The sequence below is a fragment of the Neolamprologus brichardi genome, chromosome 7 (genome assembly GCF_056152115.1).
Source record: "Neolamprologus brichardi isolate AB-2024 chromosome 7, ASM5615211v1, whole genome shotgun sequence".
NCBI classification, from domain to species: Eukaryota; Metazoa; Chordata; class Actinopteri; order Cichliformes; family Cichlidae; genus Neolamprologus; species Neolamprologus brichardi.
Window position 1 is genome coordinate 3,113,651 of NC_142110.1, and position 25,691 is coordinate 3,139,341.

Consider the following 25,691-nt stretch of genomic DNA (forward strand, 5'->3'; position numbering starts at 1 on the left):
TTTGACAGACTGAAATGGGTTTTAGGTGTAAGTGCATGAAAGATGTGGACTGTGACACATTAAGAATATTAACAGAGACCGTACGCAGAATAAGCGAGATGTTGGTAGGACCTCAAAAATGTAACAACTTTTTTCTTTTTTTATTACTTGTTAAAAAATCATTTATTTTAGGTCAAAATTAATAACTGTGCGAAATCAGACGAATACTTTCTTTCTTTTTTTATCTATATATATCTATATAGAAGCTAGAGGTGGGAATCACCATACATCCCACGATACGATATTATCACAATACTTAACGCACGATACGATATTATTGCAATTTTTAAAAATATTTTGCGATATTCAGATTCTGTACATAAAGGTAAACTTTATCAATATTCATTTTATCTAATATCAAAGTCTCACACTCAGTCTTTCTCTCATTTCAGTTTGATTGTTGACAAACTGAACGGTTTGTATTACAGTCTAGTCCAACTTAACTGAATCAACCATCTGGTACAATTATAGCTATTCTGAACTATGCAGTTTATGAAAACTATGCAGCCCCTTCAGCAACTGAAGAATTTGAAAGTAAATTAAAACAAAATATAATTTTACATTAAATAAAAAAGTTTTAAACTTAATTAAAATAAAACATGTCTTAAATTAAAATAAGTAAACTGTCATGTTTATTGCTGCCATAAAAACAAGTTAAACACATTTGGACAGTGAAGGAATGTCAGGATTCTTGCTCAGAAAAAGGATCAACATGCTTTTTTGTAACAAAATATCGATTTCTGCTGTCCCTGTATCGATACATTATTAGCAAACAAAATATCACCATGCTACACAGTATCCATTTTTCCCCCCACCCCTAATAGAAGCTATGATTATGAGTGGCAATAACTAGGAATAGCTTTCATCTAAGGTACGACCAATGCAGCATGAGAAAGGGATGGAAGGAACCCCGTCTATAAATGATGACTGTACTCTGTTTATTACTCCAGTAAACATATCACTTCATTGGTCATTGTAAAACAGGTGTAACCAAGTCGCTACCATGTGGAGATATCGTAGCCAACTAAAAGACACTTTGATGTGGCTGTTTGGGTTTAATGGTAAGTAGAATCTGTTTAAAGTCTGTTTGCCATTGTCCAACACTAGTTTAGCATGCAAACATACAAACATCTGCTGAGTACATGTGAATACAGCTTTGTCGGATATCTACTTATTATGCAAGGTGACTTATTGTGCAATATTCTCCTGTTTGTCGCACACTCGCTGAGCTCAGTTGTGCACGCCTCACACCTCCTCCTGATAACGTTGGGCAAACTGCAGATGTATCCCCCGCTCTGAGTGTCGAGGTTATTGTCAATGAAACCTGTACTGTATTAGTTGTGGAAATGACAAGTGAATGACTGAATCCAATATTGTGAGCATTATAATTATGCACAACCAACAACACATCCTGCTTCTTTAGGGTGTCAGTGAAGGTGCAGGGGGGTCAGCAGGGCTGAGAATGCAATACTGATCTGTGTGATTAACTCTCCCTTTCTTCCCCTGTTTGTCCTTCTCACCATCCACGCCGTCTCTGCGCCTCAGCAGCCACAGAAAGGCTCGCTCCGCCACCCACCACTCACCCTTCACTGACCTGGCTGCTAAACCTTATATTGCAGCCTCTCCCAGAGGGATCTGAACCTCAAAGTCCCTGACAGCATCTGAAGTGTCTTCATCACTCACAGTTGTTGCACAGGGGGGGGCAGAGGTGGGAGATGACAGACGGCTGCTCTTCCTGCACTGCTTTGGATCATATTAAACGCCGGGGTCGGTACTTATTAAACAACAGCCTGTGTTCACAGGTAACATTTGTCTGACACATTTCAATAAAATCTTTCAGAAATTCCTTTAAAGAATAGAGTCACTGTAAGCCTATCCAAGTAACTTAGATCCCGTCTTTGATCGCACTTTCATTTGCACTCAAGGGATCACAGGGGTTCAAGACCCCTAAACCATCCATCATGCTCAGAGAGCTACAGAGAGCTACAGAGATTTATCCCCGAAGGTTTGAACTCTACTTTCCCCCAAATCAATAACACTTTCCTCACAGCTCACAGACGTCTTCTCTGAATCAACTTTACCAAGTCTTAATACTCCCCTTTAAAGTATTGAGTTATTCCCTGAAACCGTCCTTGCTGATGGGTTTTGGTTCCATTGAATTTTTCACAGGAATCACGTCAACTTAATAAGTGAGTTTTATCTGCGTTGCCAGTTGATCTATTCTTTCCGCTGGCAACTGGTCAGCGGACAGAACGGCAAATCAATCCACCGCCAGTGTGCTGCACTAATAATAATGATCCACAACTGTACAGCACTTCAGCAATTCAGATGACAGTTTGTGGTTTTTCTGAAGACTCAAAAAAATGCAGAAGCAGTCGGCGCGTCCAAGCCTGCAATCTGTACAAAACACACGGAAAAAAAAGACACATTCTTTGTTTTTTTTCTTTAGGGGTATATGCCAAACTATTTCCTGGCTGGGTTCAGTAACTTTTGGCACATAAAAACGTTATAACACCACAAAGTGTGGTTTTTACACCTCAGTTTTTGTATGGATTAAACAGCCCAAAAATAACGTGTTAATTAGTGATCCCCAGAGCCAAGCTTTTTATTTCCAATTCATGTGCTATGCTCACTAGCTACTGGCAGTAGCCAGTGCCATACAGATATATAAGTGGTAACTGACTTCAAGTTTATTTCCAAAGCTTTTGGTTTTATATGTGTTGACACAAAAAAGGCAACATTATGTCTAAAAACTGTGGAAAAATTGGTTTGCCTGTTAAATTCCTCCACCTATCAGTGAGGATATTCACAAAAGGATGATTGAGGAAAAACTATAAATGAAACAAACTTGAAAAGATTCTGTTTCCATGAAGGGAATAAAAAAGGGCAGGAAGAGTGCAGCCGTTTGCTGGAAATCCAGATATCACTACTGCAGGCTCATTAGGGCCCGGGCAGTGGATGAAAGGGGTGTAGGCCTCCACCCTTTTTTTGACCTTCTAAGCAAGGTCAAAAAAAGAGTCCCTATATCTGGGACTCTCCACCATTTGACCTTAGAACTGAAGAAGCTTCTCAAATGAGAGGTGAAACATCTTCAAGTAACTTAAAGAAGTCCAGACGCTTTTCTTTGCAAGCTCCTTTGACTACAATGACCTGGATGACTGAGAACCTTCACAGACTTTTAAGCAAGCCTCTATCTGATTTGTTTATTTGTCTTCTGACAGTCCTTTTCAAGGCAAAGCAAGGCAAGTTTATTTGTATAGCACAATTCAACACCAGGGTGATTCAAAGTGCTTTACAGAGACATTAGAAACAAAAACAAATAAAAAGCATGATTTAAAATTGATTAAAAAAAACAAACAAACTAACAAACAAAACAGTATATAAAATCAAAACAGATCAAATCAGAACAGTAGATAAAATCAGTAGTTAAAATGTAAGTTTTGAAATTTAAGCTTAAGTGTGGATTTGGTGCTTTATTTAAATGCAGCTGAGAACAGGTGAGTCTTCAACCTGGATTTAAATAAACTGAGTGTTTCAGCTGATCTGAGGCTTTCTGGGACTTTGTTCCAGATATAAGGAGCATAAAAGCTGAATGCAGCTTCTCCGTGTCTGGTTCTGACTCTGGGAACCAAGACCGGATCCAGATGAGCTGAGGGATCTGGAAGGTTCAGATCGGACTACTTTGTTTCTCAGCTCTTTTCCGAGTATGTACGTCTAGCTGCAGTCGATCACCGAACGACTGCACGACCAGCTCCTCGTAAACTCAAAAACTCTGGAAACTGCTCCTATACTGGAGACGCCTCCATTTTTTTCATTAGTAAAACACAAGACAGGTTTCACTTTCACTTGCTGACCTGGAAGATGCCGGGCAGCTTTCTTTCCATTTAGTGTAGAGATTTGAGCGCTTAAGAATACTGTTTTAGTAGCTTCTAGTAACGCATTAAAGATGCAAACGTGGAGGCACGACACAATCAGGAAGTTATTTCATTTGATTAAACTTTACAGAGAAGCTAAAATGACCCCGATGACATCAGTGTGTTTGTTTCGCCCTGAAACTTGATGTATTTGCTCCAAAGCAAAGAAAGATGCTATAAAACAGCAAAAGTAGAAATTATCTTTAAATTAATCTCATAAACCAAACACTAAATGTGGGACACACCTTTAAATAATAAAGTTGGTCGCAGGGTAGTGTTTAATCACAACACTCACTAGAACGTATGATAGCAAGCTGAATGGAAACACAGATAAGGGAGGATCAAAACAAAAACAACGTTACCGTCATTGCGAGAAGTTTCCCATAAGTGAGATGTGCAGGAATGTGGTCTGGCTTGGCTCGCAGCGATTCTCTGTACCAAAACTCCGCCTCAGTCAGCTTATTCAGTCTGATGTAGGCCTCTCCTGTGATGGCAAAGACAGCGTCACGTGAGGGATCAAATCAAGTGTCAGAGGTTAAAACATCACACAGCTGTCTTTTATTCTTTTGAGGATTTTTATTACAGGGCAGCAACAAATTCAGACTATAATCCAGTCGTCAAACTTAATGATTTTCCTTCCAGCACTTTCATCATATTTTAAACACATGGAGTAATAAGAGGCTTTGGAGGATGTTGCAATTGCTTAAACACGTCAGATTCATACTGAAGAAATTATTTATGCTCTTATTTCAGGGTTTTTGCTTGATTATTATATTTCGGCATAGCAGAAATTCACCGTAATGCTTACAGAACAATAGGACAAGATTTCTCCTGTTGTCCTCCTTCACTCTTCCTGACCTGTCAGACATCATCCGATACCTCCCCCCCCACGGCCACATCTGACCCTCTGCCTGCTAAAGCAACACCTGAAATAACAAAGCTATCCAGCAACCCTCGCATGGTTGGAAAAAACTGACTGGCTGGTAACGCAGCACAGTTAAAATCAACATCATGATGTATTTAGGGGGAAAGTGTGAATAAAGCCCACTTGTTAAAATATGACTTGTAATATAGTTTATATTTCAATCTACACCGAGTCTTATGAACTGCCAAATGACTGAAAGAGTTGTTTAGACAAGAGGAGACTGAGGTTTGAATTCAGCGGGGATTCAGATTAATCGCTTCACTGAAAAGACAGCGATAAGCAACAGGTGACATACGCCTGACCGCAGCCTTGTAGTCTCGTGAAAACACACCTCCTCATATAAGTGATAACATAGAGATACCTCTTTCACACATGCATGCATGAAATAGTTACTGTAAAAAGAAGCACAAGGCTTAAGGCCTTTACATATTCATTTTATTCCAAAACATGTTAATATGTTATTTTTTACCGATACCGGTATCGGGTATCGGCCTCGATACCACATTTTCTCAAGTACTCGTACTCGTTAAAAGTCCCCCAATACCGAGGACCGATACCACAGTCTGAGACCTGTCTATGTTTGACTTTATAGGACTAAAGCTGTTACCTGTAAATTTAAATCATGTTTTTATTAAGTACTCAGTATCGGTATCGGCGAGTAATGAAATGCAAGTACTCGTATCCAAAAAAGTGGTATCGGTGCATCCCTAGTTTACACATTTGGTTAACTAGTGAAAGAGCCCTGTTTTGATGATGAGAGGAGCCAAAAATGCCTTTGGGGTTGTGTCAGGTGTAAAAAGCAAACATGCAGCGCTACCTGCTGCAGCGCTGTCGTGTGTAGCTATTATTGTTCTCCCATTACAGCCTCATGCTGATGTAAGTGATAACATAGAGATACCTCTTTCACACAGACGCATGCATGAAATAGTTACTGTAAAAAGGCCTTTACATATTAATTTTATTCCAAAACATGTTAATATGTTATTTTTTCTCCAGTTATAGAGTGTAGCGGTTTACACTAGGGATGCACCGATACCGATACCGGTATCGGCCTCGATACCACATTTTCTAAAGTACTCGTACTCGTTAAAAGTCCCCCGATACCGAGGACCGATACCACGGTCTGAGACCTGTCTATGTTTGACTTTATAGGACTAAAGCTGTTACCTGTAAATTTAAACCATGTTTTTATTAAGTACTCGGTATCGGTATCGGCGAGTACTGAAATGCAAGTACTTGTACTCGTATCCAAAAAAGTGGTATCGGTGCATCCCTAGTTTACACATTTGGTTAACTAGTGAAAGAGCCCTGTTTTGATGATGAGAGGAGCCAAAAATGCCTTTGGGGTTGTGTCAGGTGTAAAAAGCAAACATGCAGCGCTACCTGCTGCAGCGCTGCCGTGTGTAGCTATTATTGTTCTCCCATTACAGCCTCATGCTGATGTAAGTGATAACATAGAGATACCTCTTTCACACAGACACATGCATGAAATAGTTACTGTAAAAAGAAGCACAAAGCTTAAGGCCTTTACATATTAATTTTATTCCAAAACATGTTAATATGTTATTTTTTACCGATACCGGTATCGGGTATCGCCCTCGATACCACATTTTCTAAAGTAATCGTGCTCGTTAAAAGTCCCCTGATACCGAGGCCCGATACCACGGTCTGAGACCTGTCTATGTTTGACTTTATAGGACTAAAGCTGTTACCTGTAAATTTAAACCATGTTTTTATTAAGTACTCGGTATCGGTATCGGCGAGTACTGAAATGCAAGTACTTGTACTCGTATCCAAAAAAGTGGTATCGGTGCATCCCTAGTTTACACATTTGGTTAACTAGTGAAAGATCCCTGTTTTGATGATGAGAGGAGCCAAAAATGCCTTTGGGGTTGTGTCAGGTGTAAAAAGCAAACATGCAGCGCTACCTGCTGCAGCGATGCCGTGTGTAGCTATTATTGTTCTCCCATTACAGCCTCATGCTGATGTAAGTGATAACATAGAGATACCTCTTTCACACAGACGCATGCATGAAATAGTTACTGTAAAAAGGCCTTTACATATTAATTTTATTCCAAAACATGTTAATATGTTATTTTTTACCGATACCGGTATCGGGTATCGCCCTCGATACCACATTTTCTAAAGTAATCGTGCTCGTTAAAAGTCCCCTGATACCGAGGACCGATACCACAGTCTGAGACCTGTCTATGTTTGACTTTATAGGACTAAAGCTGTTACCTGTAAATTTAAACCATGTTTTTATTAAGTACTCGGTATCGGTATCGGCGAGTACTGAAATGCAAGTACTTGTACTCGTATCCAAAAAAGTGGTATCGGTGCATCCCTAGTTTACACATTTGGTTAACTAGTGAAAGATCCCTGTTTTGATGATGAGAGGAGCCAAAAATGCCTTTGGGGTTGTGTCAGGTGTAAAAAGCAAACATGCAGCGCTACCTGCTGCAGCGATGCCGTGTGTAGCTATTATTGTTCTCCCATTACAGCCTCATGCTGATGTAAGTGATAACATAGAGATACCTCTTTCACACAGACGCATGCATGAAATAGTTACTGTAAAAAGGCCTTTACATATTAATTTTATTCCAAAACATGTTAATATGTTATTTTTTCTCCAGTTATAGAGTGTAGCGGTTTACACTAGGGATGCACCGATACCGATACCGGTATCGGCCTCGATACCACATTTTCTAAAGGACTCGTACTCGTTAAAAGTCCCCCGATACCGAGGACCGATACCACGGTCTGAGACCTGTCTATGTTTGACTTTATAGGACTAAAGCTGTTACCTGTAAATTTAAATCATGTTTTTATTAAGTACTCGGTATCGGTATCGGTGAGTACTGAAATGCAAGTACTCGTACTCGTTTCCAAAAAAGTGGTATCGGTGCATCCCTAGTTTACACATTTGGTTAACTAGTGAAAGATCCCTGTTTTGATGATGAGAGGAGCCAAACATCCCTTTGGGGTTGTGTCAGGTGTAAAAAGCAAACATGCAGCGCTACCTGCTGCAGCGATGCTGTGTGTAGCTATTATTGTTCTCCCATTACAGCCTCATGCTGCATGTTTCAGTGTTTGTTTCCATCAGATTGTAGCTACATAATAACAAAACTCCCATCAACAGCAGAGTGGATTAGGCAGCATTACACCAAGCTTTCCATTTCCATTGGGTCATAATGAAAACCTCGTTTTTTAAATGTATATACTGAATTATTAGTTCGAAGGTTAATAAATAATCATCATGTTTATATAGAGGCTTATCTAACCTGCAGTGATTTATAGCTAATCCAAGGTGCTAAGCTGTTTAAAAACGCACATATTGGTCCATTTTGACACGACCTCTTCCTATATTGATTGGCTTAAAAGCAGCCAAATTACTTGACTCCGTTTCCTGGCAGCAGACCTCTGTACCTCTGAGATTAGCACAAACATTAACGTGCAATTAGAAGTGACATCGAATCCAAGGAGCTGAAAACCAGCTCCTCGGAGTGGAACATTCCTCAGCCAACCAGAAAGAGCTGGAGCGAGACCAGCGGGGTACAGATTACCACCCAGGTCCGCCTCTGATGAAAGCTTCTGCTCCTTGGCGTCTGACAAACAGCATGAGAGCGGCGCAGTGAGTGAAACTGAAAATAGATATGAGCAGGTGTGCCAAATGTGCAAATCAGCTCAGCGAGGAAACAACGCTAAGCTGCAGAAATCACAGATCTGTGGCTCGGTGCCTCCATTACAGGCGCAACGCTGCTCCTTAATGGGGCCTGAAGCTTTCATCAACATTTTGACATAATCTCAGGAGCTCCGTCACATTGCATTTTGCCAACACATAAGCAAACCTGTGGCACTGCCTAGTCTGGATTACTTATTGTTCCAGGTTGTGTGTGTGTGTATAAGTAGCTTCATGTGTGTGTGTGTGTGTGTGTGTGTGTATGTGTGTGAGAGAGAGAGAGAGAAACAAGCAGGAAGGGCAGAGAAAAAAGAAAAAGCAATGGAGTGCACAGATATAATGAGGCTGAAAGCAGCTGTTCCACAGCTGTACTGTAACAAGCTGGGTTGCTCTTGCAGTGAAAAGCATCTGTTTAACATGACATTGTAACGCTTCCGATTGTCTACGTCTGTCTAACTGTATGAATCAGATCAGCTGTCTCACACATTTAAATTAGCACAGTTTGCTATACGTGTATTTATTACTAATTTTTATGACACTTTTCTTTCTTTTTACAGGATATTATAGACCTGAATATTGATTTTTTGAAGTTATCATGTTTTATTGCCTTTTATAGTAGCCTGCTCTGGACATCTCAGATCTTTAATGTTTATGCAAGGAATAAAGAAATATACTAAATAATACACAATATGCAGGAAGTACACGGCCTTTGTACTTTTCTTGTGTTTTGTGAAGCATAAATGTGTGATGACCAGAGATGGGCAGTAACGCGTAATCAGATTACTTTTTTCAGGTAACGAGTAAAGTAAGGGATTACTATTGCAAAAACGGTAATTAGATTACAGTTACTTTCCCGTAGGAACGCTGCGTTACTGCGTTACTAAAACCGTGATTTTTTGCGAGAATGTCTCATGACAGTGACGTAAGCGAGTGCGACGTTCGTGACAACAGCTGTGTGCAGATCAACAATGGATCATATATCGAGTGCAGAGAGAGTATGAGCGTGCAGCGTTTAAAGCGTGGAAGTACTGACCTTACTTTGAGTTTGATTCCATAAAAAGTGACAAAAACATTAGTGTCCGTTGTGCGTGGGAAGAAAACTTCTTTTTACAGCGAAAAAAACCCTAAACTTCCAAACAAGCACCGAGTAGCTACGACGTAATGGGAAACTCACAGAGAAACTCGCGGATTCTTCCACTGACCGCGGCACACCTGCACCAGGGTAAACCTCCGCCTACCCCACTCCTGCTTTACAGGTGAAAATAGAGCAACAGGACCGCTAGTCTTTGACTTTATTTATTTTCTGCTGTGTTTTACTTGCATCTATTTGAAAGACTGAGTGTAAACACACAAAAATATTTTATTTTATGTGCTGGAATGTGCAGAAAATAGGTTTAAATATTAAACTAATTTCTTCCAGTCAGAGAATGTTGCAGATAATTACATTTTTGCTTGATGCATAAAGTTAAAAGATTAAAACTAATAAAACAAGTTTTAAAAAGAGACTTTTCCATTTGATTACATTTTGTATGATGATTATGTAGAAAAAGTAGAATTGGGCTGAAAGATCTATCACTTTATCACCTATTCAGGTTCTAAATCGTGTTTTTAAAAAGTAACTAAGTAACTAATTACTTTTGAAAATAAGTAATCAGTAAAGTAACGGGATTACTTTTTTGGAGAAGTAATCAGTAATTAGTTACTGATTACTTTTTTCAAGTAACTTGACCAACACTGGCGATGACCAGCTGATAAGACCTCCACAGTAAAAACAGCATCTATTCTGCTGACGGTCCTGAAACACGAGCAGCTCTCACCCATCATGTTGTAGAGGCTCTGCGGTGCAAACTGTCTCGGCATTTTCTGTATCGCTTCTTTAAACACAGAGAGGGCCTCCTGCGAACGAAACACACAAAAAAGAAGGTTTGGGACGTTTGCATTAGAGAGCACAGAGACCCGGCTAGAGAAGCCGGCTCTGGGGTAACTCGCCGTTCCTCCCATGCAGCCGGGGCCATGACAATATGAATACACAGCGTGGAATTGGGGGTCGCCAGAAGGCTGCTTCATACAGAGCTGAGCACAAAGGCTCTATCCTCAGCGTCACGGCTGTTAAGACAACTAGAGCCGCGTCGCTTGTTGACTTTAGCATGTATAATGTGTTGGTCCGGCAAGTCACCTCAGACTCGCTCAGAGTTTAAATGGCAGAAGGACCTGAAAGTATTTTATTGCTGAAGCAAACGTTGTGGTTAGAGGTCAGAGGAAGTGGGAATGCTCTGTTCCTCAAGGATGCCAACGATTTAGAAAGGCCTTTATTGAATCGGCCGTAGGACCGCTTCATTCCTGATTGAATCAGCAGCATTGGTGCGTATTTTCAATATAAATGCACAGCAAGTGGAAAACCAGTTACTTTAGCCAGCACTGGAGGTCTTTTGGGGCATGAAAGAGATGATTTGTTAGAAACAGCCTGAGGAGTATCTGCACATACGCTTCGTCCCCTATGACTGAGACCATTTTGTAACGTGTCCATATAAAAGTAAGCTTTTTTTGTTGTTTCCCCAAAAGGCTGCTTGGGTAACTGCCTGCATTTCATCTCAGTTCACTGTGGTATGAAATTTTCCAACATTCACGTATGCAGAGGAGTTCTGTTTCAACTCTCATGGTAGCAATGGATCTGTTTGTTAGACAAATATAAAAAACAAATATGAGACCAAAAAAAAAAAGATTTATATTACTGCAAATGCAATCAGGACATTTCCTTTTCCTGTTTTGGGGGGAATTCACAAAAATAAAAAACAGTATTCTTGCCTCCACTTGGTGTATTTTATTGTATCCTTAACCTTTATTATGACATGCTATAAGGTTATTATTGCCTTAAATATGTTCTGCAACCTGTCATTACCTCCTGGTGTCCCTGTTCGTGGAGCAGCTTGCCCAGGTTGTACAGGCAGCTTGTGACTGAGCTCTTGTGGGCGTGAGGGTCCTTCAAATTCTCATCTGGGATATCAGCACAGGTCAGGAAAGTGCGTTTGGCCTCATCTAGGTGACCCTGATTCATCAGGATTATGCCTGTGTTCAAGTAGGCTGCTGTTGGGACACAAACAGAAAGCTTAGACTGTTGTCGCTTCACTCGATCGATAAAAGCTCAGCGATAATTGTGCTTACAACGATAAACCGGCATCAGACGCTCCAGTCACAGTGATATCAAGTGATAAAGCACATAATATTGTAGCGTTAAACTTTCTCTTGAACGGTCAAAGACGGCATCTAATGATCAATACGCAGCTGAAGGGTAATTAGTCTCTGTAGACCTTCCTCTCTAAACAACTCCCCATCAAGTCTGGCTGCTGGAATAAATTAACTTGAAACAAGATCAATCAGGACATATCAAATCAAAAACAAATAGCTAGAAAAAAAACCTCCTTTTTGTTGTTTTCCCTCCGACGTCCTTGAAAATCGTTATCCTGATGCTTATGTTTTACTCTTCACTCTTCCACCTTACAACAATTTACCCATTCTGCTTATTGTTGTATATTTGATGGTAAATATCTGAACCCTTTTCCCAAAGACAGGCTGTGCAGACGATGGACGGCAGATAAGAAAAACACAGAGACAAAGGAAAACTTTTCCAATTTCGTCAGCCTTCTAACAACTGATCCTCTCTCTCAAAAAAGTGACACAAATCAAATAACAACATAAATACATAAATAATAATAAATAAAAATAATATAAAATAATAATAAAAAATATTAAATTAATTATTATATTATTATTATTAAATAATAAATAATAATAAATAATATAAAAAATAATAAATAAAACAAATCAATAGCGCCTCATCAAAGAAGGGATAAACGTGCATGCCGAGTATAAACGTGTCAGTTTGGCCCAGTTAGCTCCCAATTAGCCAGTGAGTAACAGTGTAACCTTGAAAAAACACACGTTAGCTGTCACACTCTCATCCGCCTTCAAAACGTGTGCTGCTTAGGGTAATTAATTAACCTCGTTATCAGCGTTAACAGATTGGATAATTGCACGCTGAATGGAAATTTTCTAGTCTAACTGTGATCTTGATTAGGTGTATAATTAATCTGGGGAATAAAGGAAGAAACTTTCAGGATTGTCTGTTTATCTGTCATTGATTGATGTGCAGAACGACGGGGAGCTAATTTATTGCATGATCAGGTAAGAATGTGATTTACACTAATCAGGGAGCAAAAAAATAAAAAGGTGAAAATATGACAGAAGAAAAGGATAAAACTGCGAGAAACTCGTGGTGAGAAGAAGAGACAAAGCAGAGGAGGACGGGACAATGGAGAGAAAAATAAGTAAATGAAGTGTACAAAGCAAGAATAAAATAAACAGAAGCACCATGGCTTCGATCATAATAAATCACTTAATGTTTATGCTTTATCTGTGGACATATCGCGCTTTGAAACCAGTCGCACAGCTGCACTGAAGGTTTCATTCAGCTGTACACACACTGGCCTTTGCCACCTCTTCCCTTCCCTTCACATAACCACAGCCGGTGTTCGCTGTTGCCTGGACACAGCGCAACCACGACCACAAGTGCTGGAGATTGTCAATAAAAAAAGGAGAGCTGTACTTACAAGCCAGAGTTGGCCGGCTCCCAATGGCCAGCTTATAGTAGTGAAGTGCCTCTGAGAACTTGTTGCTCTCCTGTAGCAGCAAACCACTGGAGCAGACAAAAGAAAAGACAGTTCTGACCATTTAGAGCTTTAAAAACTCCAAAGAGGAGATCGTTTCAGTTAAACGCCTCTGTTATGATTAAACGCCAACATCAGCCAGCTGATAAATGTGAAGGGAACAGTTTCGCAAACCACAGACATTTGATCACACTGAGTATTGGCCGGTGTTTTGTGTTTTCCCCTCGGACTAAAACAGCATCATTAATAACGCTGTCAGGCGGACAGCGCCCCGGGGAATTGAAAACAAGACGGCACTTCCTCTCAGAGGAGCTCTGATCAATGTACACATGAGAAAGCAGAGTTTTTCCAATCATTCATTCACGTTCTTAAGACGATGAGATGGTTAGAAATGCAGAGTAGCATCAACAGATTAAAAACAAACAAACAAATAAATTTGGGGCCAATGTTTGCAGAAAATATTGAATGCAACAATAAGTGTGATTAAAAACACTCACAGGTTATAGAGCATGTCGGCCATGTTGCTGCGGTAATACAGGGCATTTCTGTACGCCTGCTCCGCCCCCTCCATCTTTCCCTGGCTCTTCAAGACATTTCCAAGGTTGCCCCATGCTGACGGGTCACACGGGGTCACAACAGGAAAGGTTAATCAAAAGAAAAAGAAAAAAGTCGGTGAATTATAGCAGCAGGAGGAACATTTCTATAGCGAGTAATCATTTTCTTTTGTTATTCGCAGCCTCATGCTGCCGTGGCTTCAGTGCCTTTTAACCTCTGAGGAGGACGTTGTTCTGCTGCAGCTGGCATACCGAGACAGTGCTGCTGAAGAGAGATGGCACACCGGGGGAGCTTTGTGTAGAAACCACCAGTTTTTCCAGTGTGTATGAAAAGGAGACCACCACAGCGCCATTGAATAGCTAACGGCATTAAATAGCAAAGAGCAGCAACTGACAGGAGATGTAAGGCTGCCAAGATGTTTTGTACATATTGTGCAGATACTCTGCAGTGTGGAAATACATCCAGAAAACATGAACTAAGTAATAAATACGAAGAGAAAAAGGTACAATAATGGGATTTTATGCTTAATGGCAGCGTGCAACATTAGCATCTCTTCAATTAGCTTTTTATAAAGTGTACAGTATTAAAAATAAAAGACTATTATGACTCAAGAGATGCGCCTAATGAGGTAAGAGTAGTACTTTTTAACCTTGAGGTATTATTCCATCTCTCCTCTCTAATACTCGTTCAATTTAATTATATTATTTTTAATTTTAAGATATTTTACATGTAATTTAAACTGTTTCCTCTCTGTTTTATATTTGTAGCACTTTGGTCAACATTGTTGGATGTAAAGTGCATTATAAATAAAGATGCTATGCTAATAGGAAGATAAAATCCATTAACGGGTGGTTCCACTGCTGTAATGTCCAGCGTTTAAAACACACGAGTGTTTAGGATAACAGGAAGAAAATAAAAGCTTTCTTCATTCACCAGTTCTGAATGCTCAGTGAAAAAAGTCTCACAAACATTCAATGTATTTACAATTTCACACTTTGAACAATCCAGTGTGTTTGTGTGTGTTTGTGTATGAAACTGGGCTCTTTCCTCATCTCATATTAACTTTATTGAATGTGAGTCGTGGACATTTCTGCTCCTTGGTTCGGCTGATGGCCTGCCAAAACAAACAGCTGTCATGCCTCAGCGCCGCTGCAGAATCTGAAAGGGAAATTAGCTAACACAACATGCCCTTCTGCTGCTTCGTGGGGCCCTGTCCTGCTTCTCCGCTCAGCAGCTCCAAGAGCTTCGGTTTGGATAGGAATCAGCGTTTGATGACCTTTAATATGAAGCTTTAGAAGATTTGATCTTTTACTAAAGGTGCCAGTCACAGATGGCGCCTTTCCAATTAAACAGATTGCATGCCGAGTATAAGAAAAGTGTCAGATCAGAAAGTACAGCTCTGTTGTGTTCCTTAGAATAATACTCGACTCTAGGGCTGCACGATTTTGCATAACGTTGCTTAACTGCACATCAACTTCGTAACAGTTGAGACTGAACATAAAAACAATAAATAAACATAAAAACAACAAATGTCTCACGTTTTGTCGTTGCCGCAAAATGTTGCACTGCTTGTAATTCCGTCTCCACCGTTGCTCGACACTGCGTGTATAGAGCAGGTAGTGCAACAATAGAAAAATAGTTGCGGGACGGCACTGCGTAGCGTTTGTCTAGGGTGTTGATCGTTTTCCTAAATCCCTCGTTTTGCACAGTGTTGATGGAGCCATATCTTTGGTCAGGTGATAAGTAATAGCCTCCGTAATTTCTTTGTGCCTGCGGGAGTTCGACGGGTATAGGGAAGCGCTGTATAAGGTTCCTGTTATTGATGTTTGGGTGGTTGACCGGGACGGTTGTCATCCCTGACGTGCTCTCCGTTGTTTTTTCCTGCTAATTTTAGCAGCCAGCTTCTGTATCACGTGGTATAAGGCTCCGCCCTTGTCATATGTTGAGCAGGAAGAGTGAGCGCTTGTTTTCATGCTGATTACGTCCCGGATCAAAATGCGGTACAATCGTCGTCTTCTTCTTTTTTTTAAAATCGTTGTCATTTGGAAATGAGATCGCACATAAGTATGAATCAAGATCGCGATTTTCTAACGATTAATTGTGCAGCCCTACTAGACTTGTAAGAATATTGAGAATTAAAATGTGTTATTTGAGTTATTCAGGATGATAGCAAACTAATGGATGGTGCACATAATCAAATTCAAACCTCGCCTAAATATTTGCTTTGAATTATTCAGACAAATAAATATAATGGTTGTAAAGTGTGTATGATTTTACATGTTTACATATATATGAATAAAAGCACATCTTACCTTTAGCAGGATTGACATAAATCCCTGACTTGTAGAGCATTTCTTCATTTTGCCAGTCCTGGTTCCTCAAAACTGTTTTGACACCAAAAAATAGAACCAGGGCTGCGCTGGAGTACACCAACATTGTTCTGGATGATCGGCGCCGTAGTCGGATGTAGAGGGACCTGATCCCCACTGCAACCAGCAGGCAAAAGCCCATACTCGGGATGTACAGTACTCGCTCGGCTATCACAAATCCCACATAGAAAAACAAGTTTGTGGCAGGTAGAAAAGGGATAGCCAAGAGGCCCAGTGAGAACACCACAACATTTTCAGTGGTAGGCAGCGGAGTCCTGCTCTCGTAGTGCTTTTTGGTGCCATTTTGCGTATTATTTATGTGAGAATCCGTATTGGAATTGTTCACGTGCTCATAATTATTATAACTGTAACTGTGCCCATTACTGCTCCCATTTCTGCCATTGGTGTAATGATGCACTTTGCCATTAGTGTCCTTTCCCCGCGGTGCGCGATGTGTCCACAAGCCGAACCAAGCTAGCAACAACAGACCAGAATAGAAGACAACTGTATGAAAGTTCCTCCAGTCAGCAAGGCTCCTGATCAGAGGCACGGCGTCCATCGACCAATCGAAACTTAGCGTGTCTGGGCAGAGGAGGAGCCAGAAGTTAACAGCAGGAAGGTAGAAGAAGGTCAGGGTCCTGGTGATGAGCGAGGGCGAGTCAGCCGCTGGGTTGTCAGAGTTGGAGAAGTTTGGAGGCTTGTTGCCCATCCAGTAGAAGCGACAGGCCAATAGGAAGAATCCCCACGCTGCCAGCAGAAACACGTTCAGCAGCAGGTGGGCGTTCTTTCTCTGAAAGACAAAGAAAAGCAGAGATTATACCTTCAATCTGCAGGAAAGAAAAGTAGGAAATGTTACAAACATTAAAGGCTCACACTGCAACTGTTTTCTCAGCGACTCTCTGGCCTTTACTTTCACTTTGACCCAGACCAATGACTGGAAGAACAGAATCGCTACTTTGTGGCCTCGACTACAGACGCAGCGAGTCATCGGAAAGCGAACGATTCAATAACCATTCCTAAAGCGTTGACTCAACGGAGCAGCTTTGAAATGTGTTTCATCAAAATCTTCAGTCGTGCCCAGTGTGTGCTTCCACAGAAAGCTGTGAAATAAAAGCAATTACGCTTTGTGACACCTTTTTCCCTTCTTTGAACTTCATGCCTTCCAAGAGGAGGAACACCACATAAAGTTTTATTAAAGCCAGAACATTAACACTGTGTCAGTTTGGGAATTTTTCAAAATAAAGGCGACCTTGCATCCTAATGTTCTATTTATGGCCTCTGCAGACATAACAAAATAAACTCCATTCATCGCGTTATAGGCTTAATATTAAACACTTTCCCAAATGTTGTGTGGAAATGCCGATGCAATATTTATAGCGTGTTTTGTTGTTTAATCATTTGCTGGCACAGCGTTGAAGAATTACTGGCTCCGTTTCTCCACGAGCCTGTTCCAAAGTTACCGACCTTTTTTAATGTGCTAATGTTGGAAAGTCTAACTTAAAAAAACACGTTTGCATCCTACAGTAGAAACCTGTACACGGCCTGGAAATAAAATGAATGAAAAACTGAAAATATTATTTCACACCCCAAACGCAAATAATATAGATCATCAAATATGATCTATTGGCTGATAGCTGACCCAAAGAGTCGCAGCCACCTGCATATAAATCACCACGGCATCAGTGATGCTGTAATCCAATTATTTAAGCTGAAACCCAAGGCAATCCTGAACCCACAGTGAATGTGATCTTTCTCCATCTCCACATGCCAAAGGGGATGATGATGTCTCATCTGTGATCATAGACATCATGCCACCGCTGCTTAGGGGTTGTACTATTGATTTTCTCGCCTGTCCGTTGTCATTTCAGATCGTATCTGTGAAGAAAGGCTTCAGTAACCTCTGGGGACAGCTGTTGTCTGCTAATGATCACTGCAAATACAAAGAGCTGTCGCTGCCACACAAAGGCAGCAGGAAATCAGGCTTAAAACACAGCAGGCGACGCCGTGGAAATGATCTACAGACGAAAAATATCACATTCAGCGCGTCGAGATGGAGAGGGTGAATATAAAAGACTCGTACATAAAAAGCAAACCAACAGAAGTACTTTGTAACAACTCCCACTGGTGTGATACGGCGAAGACTTAAATAAATCAACTCCCAAATGGCTTCTTTCACCTTATGCAACAACAACAACAACAGACTCGCAGCTGAATATTGGATATATTATTCAAAACAGTTTGGGCAAATATCACAAGAATGAAAAAAAAAAGATCTCGCATAAGGTCAGCTCTGTCAAACCCTTCACCGGAGGCCTGACATCAACCCCCAGCGATTCAGTATTTTGTGGGGATGTGCCAGGATATGCCACTGTTGGATAAGTCGTTTAGGCGCTTGGCAACAAAAGGTCAGATCCAGATCACAGTTTCTCATTAATCTGAGCAACTGTTGAAAGCGTTATGGTCAGCTCCCTGTGGAAATCCAGGGGAGACGGTAGGATGAAGAGAAATTTTCATTAGATGCTGTTAAATGACATCAAATTAGGGAAATGAAACAATAAGTCGCTGCGCAAGATCCTAATAGATGAACCACTCAAGTGAAACAAAAATCAATCTAGTTTAGATGTTGAAAGGCTACAAATTCATAAAAAACAATGACAATTATTTTGACCTAACCACCTGACTGTGGTAAGGTCAAAATAAAGGTTAGAAGGTCTAGTAAAGAAAAAAAAGAAACTATCTATAATCTACTCGTTGCTGGACGAAGCACAGAATTGGTCAAAATAAAACATAAAACAATGAAATGAGACAGATCCTCAAATATGCAAATATGAAGCTACAGCTAGCAGCTGATTGGCCTAAATTAAACCTAAAAAATAAAACTTTTTAAATTTTATTTTAAACAAAATCAAACAAGTGAGAAGTAGGGCTGCCACAAACGATTATTTTGATAGTCAACTAATCAGATCATCATCCATTGGACGTAAAACTTACAGCTTATTGCACCAGCAGCATCTGCTCTTATATAACTATCATTAGCTTACAGCTTTAAGTGTTTAAGGTATGTGCTAACTAAAAATAAAGACAAGATGATAGTTTATTAAATTTTAATGAAATTTGCAGATTGTTTCAGTGAAGTTTAATAAACGCAGCCGTCTGCTCCTTGCTATCTAAAATATAACGGGACACCGGAGTAAACTCTGGAGCATCTCACACTTCTGATAATCAGCTGTCTGCTTGGGGTTTATTCAGCTGTGTAAAAACTATAACTTTAATCTCAGCCAAACCGATTTACTCAGGAACAAACAAAATACTACAAAAAGCCAAACAATAACATTTTTAAGTTATCTAAGTGACTTATATATCATGTTTAACCTGAGTAGTGAAAGACAGCGGTGGGTTTGAAAACGATTTGCCGGGAGTCCGGTGTTCTCACGGCTCTAGTTAGCCTTGCCCCCGGCTAGCTATCGAGCTAGTGGGTAACAGATGTCTCCGAAAACGTCGGAGCGCTTTTGAAAATATGTGGTGTCTTGATAAACTGAGCAGATATTTGAGGTTTACACAGCTACATTCTCGCCTGAAAATATGTTAAACGTTTATTTTGTGACCCAGAAAGAATAATAAGAGTAATATTAAAACTAACTAGCTGCCGCCATTGTTGGAAACTGAGCTGGGCTGCGCTATGAATTCTGGGACACAGCTTCTTCTTCTTCTTCGGGGTTTAACGGCAGCTGGCATCCTTGTACATGCAGTGCTGCCATCTTCTGTTTCAGTCCGTTATTACACTCTTAAATCCTACTACTTATTCCTGCGTCTTTTGTGATCTTACAAAGCTTCAAACGACGCGTCGAGACTATTAAATCAGTCGTCGACGATTTTGATAGTAGACGTAATCGTGACTAGTCGACTAATCGTGGCAGCCCTAGTGAGAAGTGTTAACTGGGGAGCTTTAGAGTCAGCATGAGATGTATCACCTTTGCACAGAACCAAAGGCTTTTACTTTGTCAGTCATTGTGCCATTAGTTCATATTTGTTGCAAAGACATGATACATGGTATCATTACCTCTGCAAGAAGTCCCAAAAATGAACATGACGATACCAGTCAGAATAACCTGTCTGTCTCATGATAAGTTCTTAGCGAGCTGCACGCTGCACATGTGAATGAATTACATGCTTTTTGGCTTTGGGTAGCGCTGAAAATCAGATGCACTTATACATATAGCAGTTCTTTAAAACGCCCAGATTTAAAAGCTGTCATCTGAACTTCGTTTGAACTCTTCTTTTCCCCGGCACTTTTAATCATCTCTAAAATCACAGAAGCTGTGTCCAGTTTTGAATCTAAGCAGGTGAGCAGGAACCCTGCAAAGAAATGAAGTGGACTGAAATGGTCTTTGAGGCCCGGCGGCTGTACTTTGAGCAGACTTTAACAGAGAGGCTTGCTGAGCAGTGTTAATACATCTCAATGACTGCTTCAGGGAGATCCAGCTGGGATTTATGAGGATCTTTGACAGACTCTGGTTTAAGCAAGCCTTAACAAGACGCTACCACACTGCAAACTTAAAGCACTGCAGGAGAAACAGGAAGAAAAGCTCCGTCTATTTTTGACAGATCGTTCAAATCTGAGAGTCCTCGGTCACGGCGCCCGGTTCATACAGCAATCGAATGTCCTCTGAGGTGGTTTCAGTGCTGTTAATGAATTATGCTGTAAAAAAAAAAATCCTAAAAAAAACAGTAATATTCCAGCAGCTGGGGCGCCAAAATAATACCATGAATAATAATACTTAAATGTACAGAAATACACATTGGTTTAAATAACAATGGATTGCATTCATATAGGGCTTTATGAGACCCTCAAAGAGCTTTACAATTCCACTTTATAATTCCCCTCTGGCCATCACCAGTAGGTGAAGTGTCTTGCCCAAGGACTCAAGGACCGAGAGCGTCTGAGCCTAAGCTCAAACTGGCAACCTTCTGATTACAAGGCGAACTGCCAACTCTTGAGCCACGATCGCCCTAAATAACAATAATAATAATAATAATTATTTGATGTAAAAAAAGTTTATACAAATCATTTTATATATTTTTCCATAGCATTACATTTGACAGTTCACGGTTCAAAATTCACGGTTCGGTTTGATATTTTTTCGATACAAAAAAAATGTTCATGCTTTTTTAATGTCATTTATTAAAATTATAAATATATATTTTAACTCAAAAGTACAGTTTTTAAATTTAATGTTGCTGAAACAACAAAGTGATAAAAAAAAATTAATCTATCTGATCAAGAAATCACTCATCTTTGGAAAAGAGAGTTTATTACAGAGAAATGTCTCTTTCCAAAATAAAAGCTATACTATACGCTTCTTCTGGGCTATATTCTCAGCAGCATATTAAACATATCAGGTCCCCATAAGGAGAATCATGTGCTAACGGCTGTCTAAATGACTCGGCTAAAGTTTGTAGCATGCGTGCTTGTTGTTTGTGTCTGCTTCCACTTGTCTTTGCACTAGGATGATGTCTGAAATGACGTTAACGCCACAACACGGCAAATCTCCGTTAATGAGCTACTCGGATCGCCCCATGCTAACGAGCTAAATGTGCTAAGGCGCTAGTTCCCACCCATGTAACTGAGCATTGCGTGGCACATCCAACATACTGTTTTACTTTTGTCCATGAAGCGCTTACCTTCAGGGTCATACGTCACATGGAGACCAAAATAGTTCCAAACGCCAGATCTGAATGAGGGTGGGGGAGGTTCAATTTGCCATGTTGCAACGAGCTTAGCTTCTGTCTGCTAGCTTGCGCTGCGCTCAGTGAATCTGCACTCGACAGTGCAGCCTAGGCGGAGTAGTCAAACGCAGATCCACTGAGCTCTCAACACAGACAGCATCGTCAGAAGAAAAGTTGATAAAATAAATTTAAAAATTTGTATTGTTCATACATATGCGTACCGAACCGAAAGCACTGTATCGAACGGTTCAATATCAATACGAGTATTGTTGCACCCCTACTAAATATGCATATGTACAGACAGATACATTTACAAAACAAGAAAATTATGTTTTATTACATTTAGAGTGATTTTACTTTAAGTTACATTTGAAATGTAGAATCACAGTCTATCTATGTGAATTTAATGATATTCTAGAAGAACAGTACAAAACTGTAAAATACTTTTATATCACGATTTTTTTTTTACAGTGTACTTTTCTGCAAATAATTTTTGTTCTTGGCGTGATGCAATGAAGTGGCAACTATGTTTCAGTTCAGTCCATATTCACCTGTGACAGCCCTAAATTCTAATCATTCGTACCTGAAAATGTGACAAACAGATATGACTCGACTCTTCCCAGAGAGCAGCTAACACTCAGACACCTCCTCCTTAACCACGTCCATATGCCAGTGCTGTAGACTGAGGCGGTGTTTCATTCAAATTCTTGTGCTGCACTGAGGTTCAACTTTTTCTGTGCATATCGATGTCTTCGGGCAGCACCCAAAACATAAAACAGCCCTTTGATTTTGCTTCAGTACACATTTGTAACTCCATTACTCCTCCTGGCAACTTTACCAAATGCACTGACCTTAAAAAAATATATAAGTGGCTAAAGAAAAAAATGTGAAAATGCTCCGAATATATTCTGAAACATGAACCCCGTCGCTATAATCTCTGGAATAAACAAACATGTGCATCCTCTATATTATGCCTCCAGTTAAAAACATCTACTGTTCAAAGGCATAAGTTCAATTACTACCAGGCAACGGCTCCCAGGGCGCTACAGCTCTATTATGCAGGAAAACCAAGGCGTTCCCGCTTTGTGTCTTTTGTCAATAATCCAGTTTAGTCTGAAATAGGTGGTTGAACACAACCCTGTAGGAGGCATGGGGCAGTGTTTTTTTCTACTCTTTTGTGTTTTAGCAGCAATCAGCTGAGAACTGAAACAATTTAGGCTTTATAAGGCATGCGTGTGAATAAAATATCCTTGGAGATAAAATGCAAAACAGGCCAATTACAGAATCCCTGTTTGTGCCTGCCTTTTTCCACGTCTCCACTTTGATTAAGTTCATTTGACTGAGAAGAAAACTCAATCAGGTTTTTTCTTTTAAACATCCATTTAGTTTTGTGAATGAAGGTTTGTGGCAAAAAAGTGGAAAGACCTCAGGGAGAAATTTAATTAATTTGCTTGGAGAAAAACGCTCTTTTCTCAAGCCTTTTTTTGCATTTGGTAAATGGGCATTATTCTATCGCGCAAGAGAATAATAAAAAAAAAATCAATCACACAACACATATAGGTAGCCCATCAAAATGCAGCGCTGTGACTGGCTTTCACTTCAGCGAGCACCTAAGTGAAAATCCAGTGAAAGAAGTGGCATGTCTGACCTATCCCCACCTCTTCATCATTACTGAGATCAATTGTCTGCAGAAGGCCTTTCATCAAGATCCTGCCTCACATTGATGGACTTATAATGAAAGAAAAAATGAGCTCAGGGTACCAATCAGTGAGTATTACCTCTGTCACACGCATGTGCACACACACTCCCAGAAAGCTCGAATTTAGTACGAGTCCCTAAAAAGTCTGCATAAACCTTTCTGCAGGCTTGATGGATGGATACATTCTGTGCTTGTGCCTTTGATCTTTAACTGCTGGATCAACTAATCAAGCTTGTGGTTGATGGACCACAAATTTACCATCTATCTCTCGGCTGCTGCAGCTGCTGTGCTCCCCCCTTGTAAGACAGACTTTGGGTGTAAAACATGATAGTTAGCAAGTAAGACAAGATACGAGCCTGTCCATTTCCTAACAGTGTGTTATGAATCACCAACAGATGGCTGATGATAAAGCTCAATTAGCGGCTCTCAATTTGCACGAACTGTTTTATTTTATTATTTATTTAACCCTTTTATTTGATTCTATAGTAAAGAAATATAATAAATGTTTGTTTTTTTACAGATTGCAAAATATGCTCTTTGGCTTTTACGTTTAAAGTTACATCCGTGGCTCATTTTCAAACTCTTAAATCGTGAATCCACAACTACAAATTTTTGGTGACTGTTAAATTACTTACGGGCAATGTACATTGAAATGTATTGTAAGATATAACAAGTTAGTTGGATCAAGCTGCGGACTTGATCTGAGAAAGACAAGTGCAACTGTGTAGCATGAACAGTAATTTCAATGCAATTCTATTCTATTTATGCAGCGTCAAATCACAACAACAGTCACCTAAAGGTGCTTTATATTGTAAGGTAGACCCTACAAAAAGCCATACAGAGAAAAACCCAACAATCATATGACCCCCTATGAGCAGCACTTTGGCGACAGTGGGAAGGAAAAACACCCTTTTAACAGGAAGAAACCTCCGGCAGAACCAGGCTCAGGGAGGGGCTGGGCCATCTGCTGTGACGTCTATCCGTTCATTAAGTGATGACGTGACGAATCCTACTTCCGGGCCTAAAGTAGTCTGCGTTTAATATGGCTTTTGTGTTGTTAACATGTTTAATGTTTTGTATTTTCTTCTATTTAATCTCAAAAAGCTCCTAAAACAGTCAGTGATCACTGTTGACCTCCCTCGGCTTTTATTATCGCTAATCATTTATTTAAGCTCAGTTTTTAAAACCTTAGGATGTAACTACAGCCCAGCCCATGCAGCAGTATATGAATGACTAACCTCGTATTGTGGATGGATTATCTCAGTTGTTCTCCTGGCTGAAGTTTGGTCCTTTTACAGCATCCTGCCATGTGATTACATTTGTTCCTGACCACCGAGAACACTCACGTTAACTTTTATCCAGTGGAAAAAAAGTTAGCTTGTTTATGTTATGCTAACATAGCTGTGTCGCTAGCGGTCACGTAGCACATCATTATATACCAACTAGCCAAACTTCAGTAACCCTACAAACGTCACTGCTGTTTAGTTTTCTGTCTTCATTTATGTTGGAAGTGATAACAGAGCTGTACGTTTTAATTGGTTTCCAAAACCCCGCAGTCAGGACATGCTATATTGTATTTAGATAGAAGCTAGCGAGCTAACTTCCTGCTAACTTCTAACTCCGTTAAATGTCATAAATTCTGTTTTCATGGATGCCTGGATGTTAAACTCAATTGTTACACCTGGTAGAGCAGAACGCTGATCATTTTATTAAAGATGAAAGACTTTAGACAGTTTTTCAACTCTCAGTAATGCCATAGTGATCGTTTGATATATGGACCTGCAGCGGTTAATTTACCTGTAAAACGGAGACTCTGTCTTATGGCTGCCTGATAATCACTGTAATACTGGTCAGTACTAAGATGATGATTAGTATTATTCAAAACACATGGAGAACATTGCAGTGAGAGAGATATGTTTGTAATGAAGAAGGAGGTAAGACAAAGTGGGAAGGAGGCCTACAGGAGGGGAATCCCACCACACTACTGATCAAAGACATGTTAAATGTGAAAATCACATTTTCATTTGTAAGTTCTGTGGTATCACCTGCTGTGGAAAAACTTGGAATTTACACGATAAAAGCAAGCAAATGTGAGCAAGAATATTTCCAACTAATAC

The 25,691-nt window shown here is 40.1% G+C and overlaps 1 protein-coding gene across 1 annotated transcript in view; it reads right to left on the minus strand.

The window, feature by feature from the left end:
• The window catches only part of tmtc2b (transmembrane O-mannosyltransferase targeting cadherins 2b), a 112,369-nt gene that overhangs the window by 20,037 nt on the left and 66,641 nt on the right, over positions 1 to 25,691 (minus strand). Inside the window, exons 3-8 of the mRNA XM_087842839.1 lie at positions 16,092 to 16,938; positions 13,722 to 13,836; positions 13,168 to 13,253; positions 11,460 to 11,644; positions 10,378 to 10,456; positions 4,316 to 4,437 (exon numbers count right to left, since the gene is read on the minus strand). Of these exons, the coding sequence (XP_087698965.1) occupies positions 4,316 to 4,437; positions 10,378 to 10,456; positions 11,460 to 11,644; positions 13,168 to 13,253; positions 13,722 to 13,836; positions 16,092 to 16,938 (1,434 nt within the window). The remainder of the gene's footprint in view (positions 1 to 4,315; positions 4,438 to 10,377; positions 10,457 to 11,459; positions 11,645 to 13,167; positions 13,254 to 13,721; positions 13,837 to 16,091; positions 16,939 to 25,691) is intronic.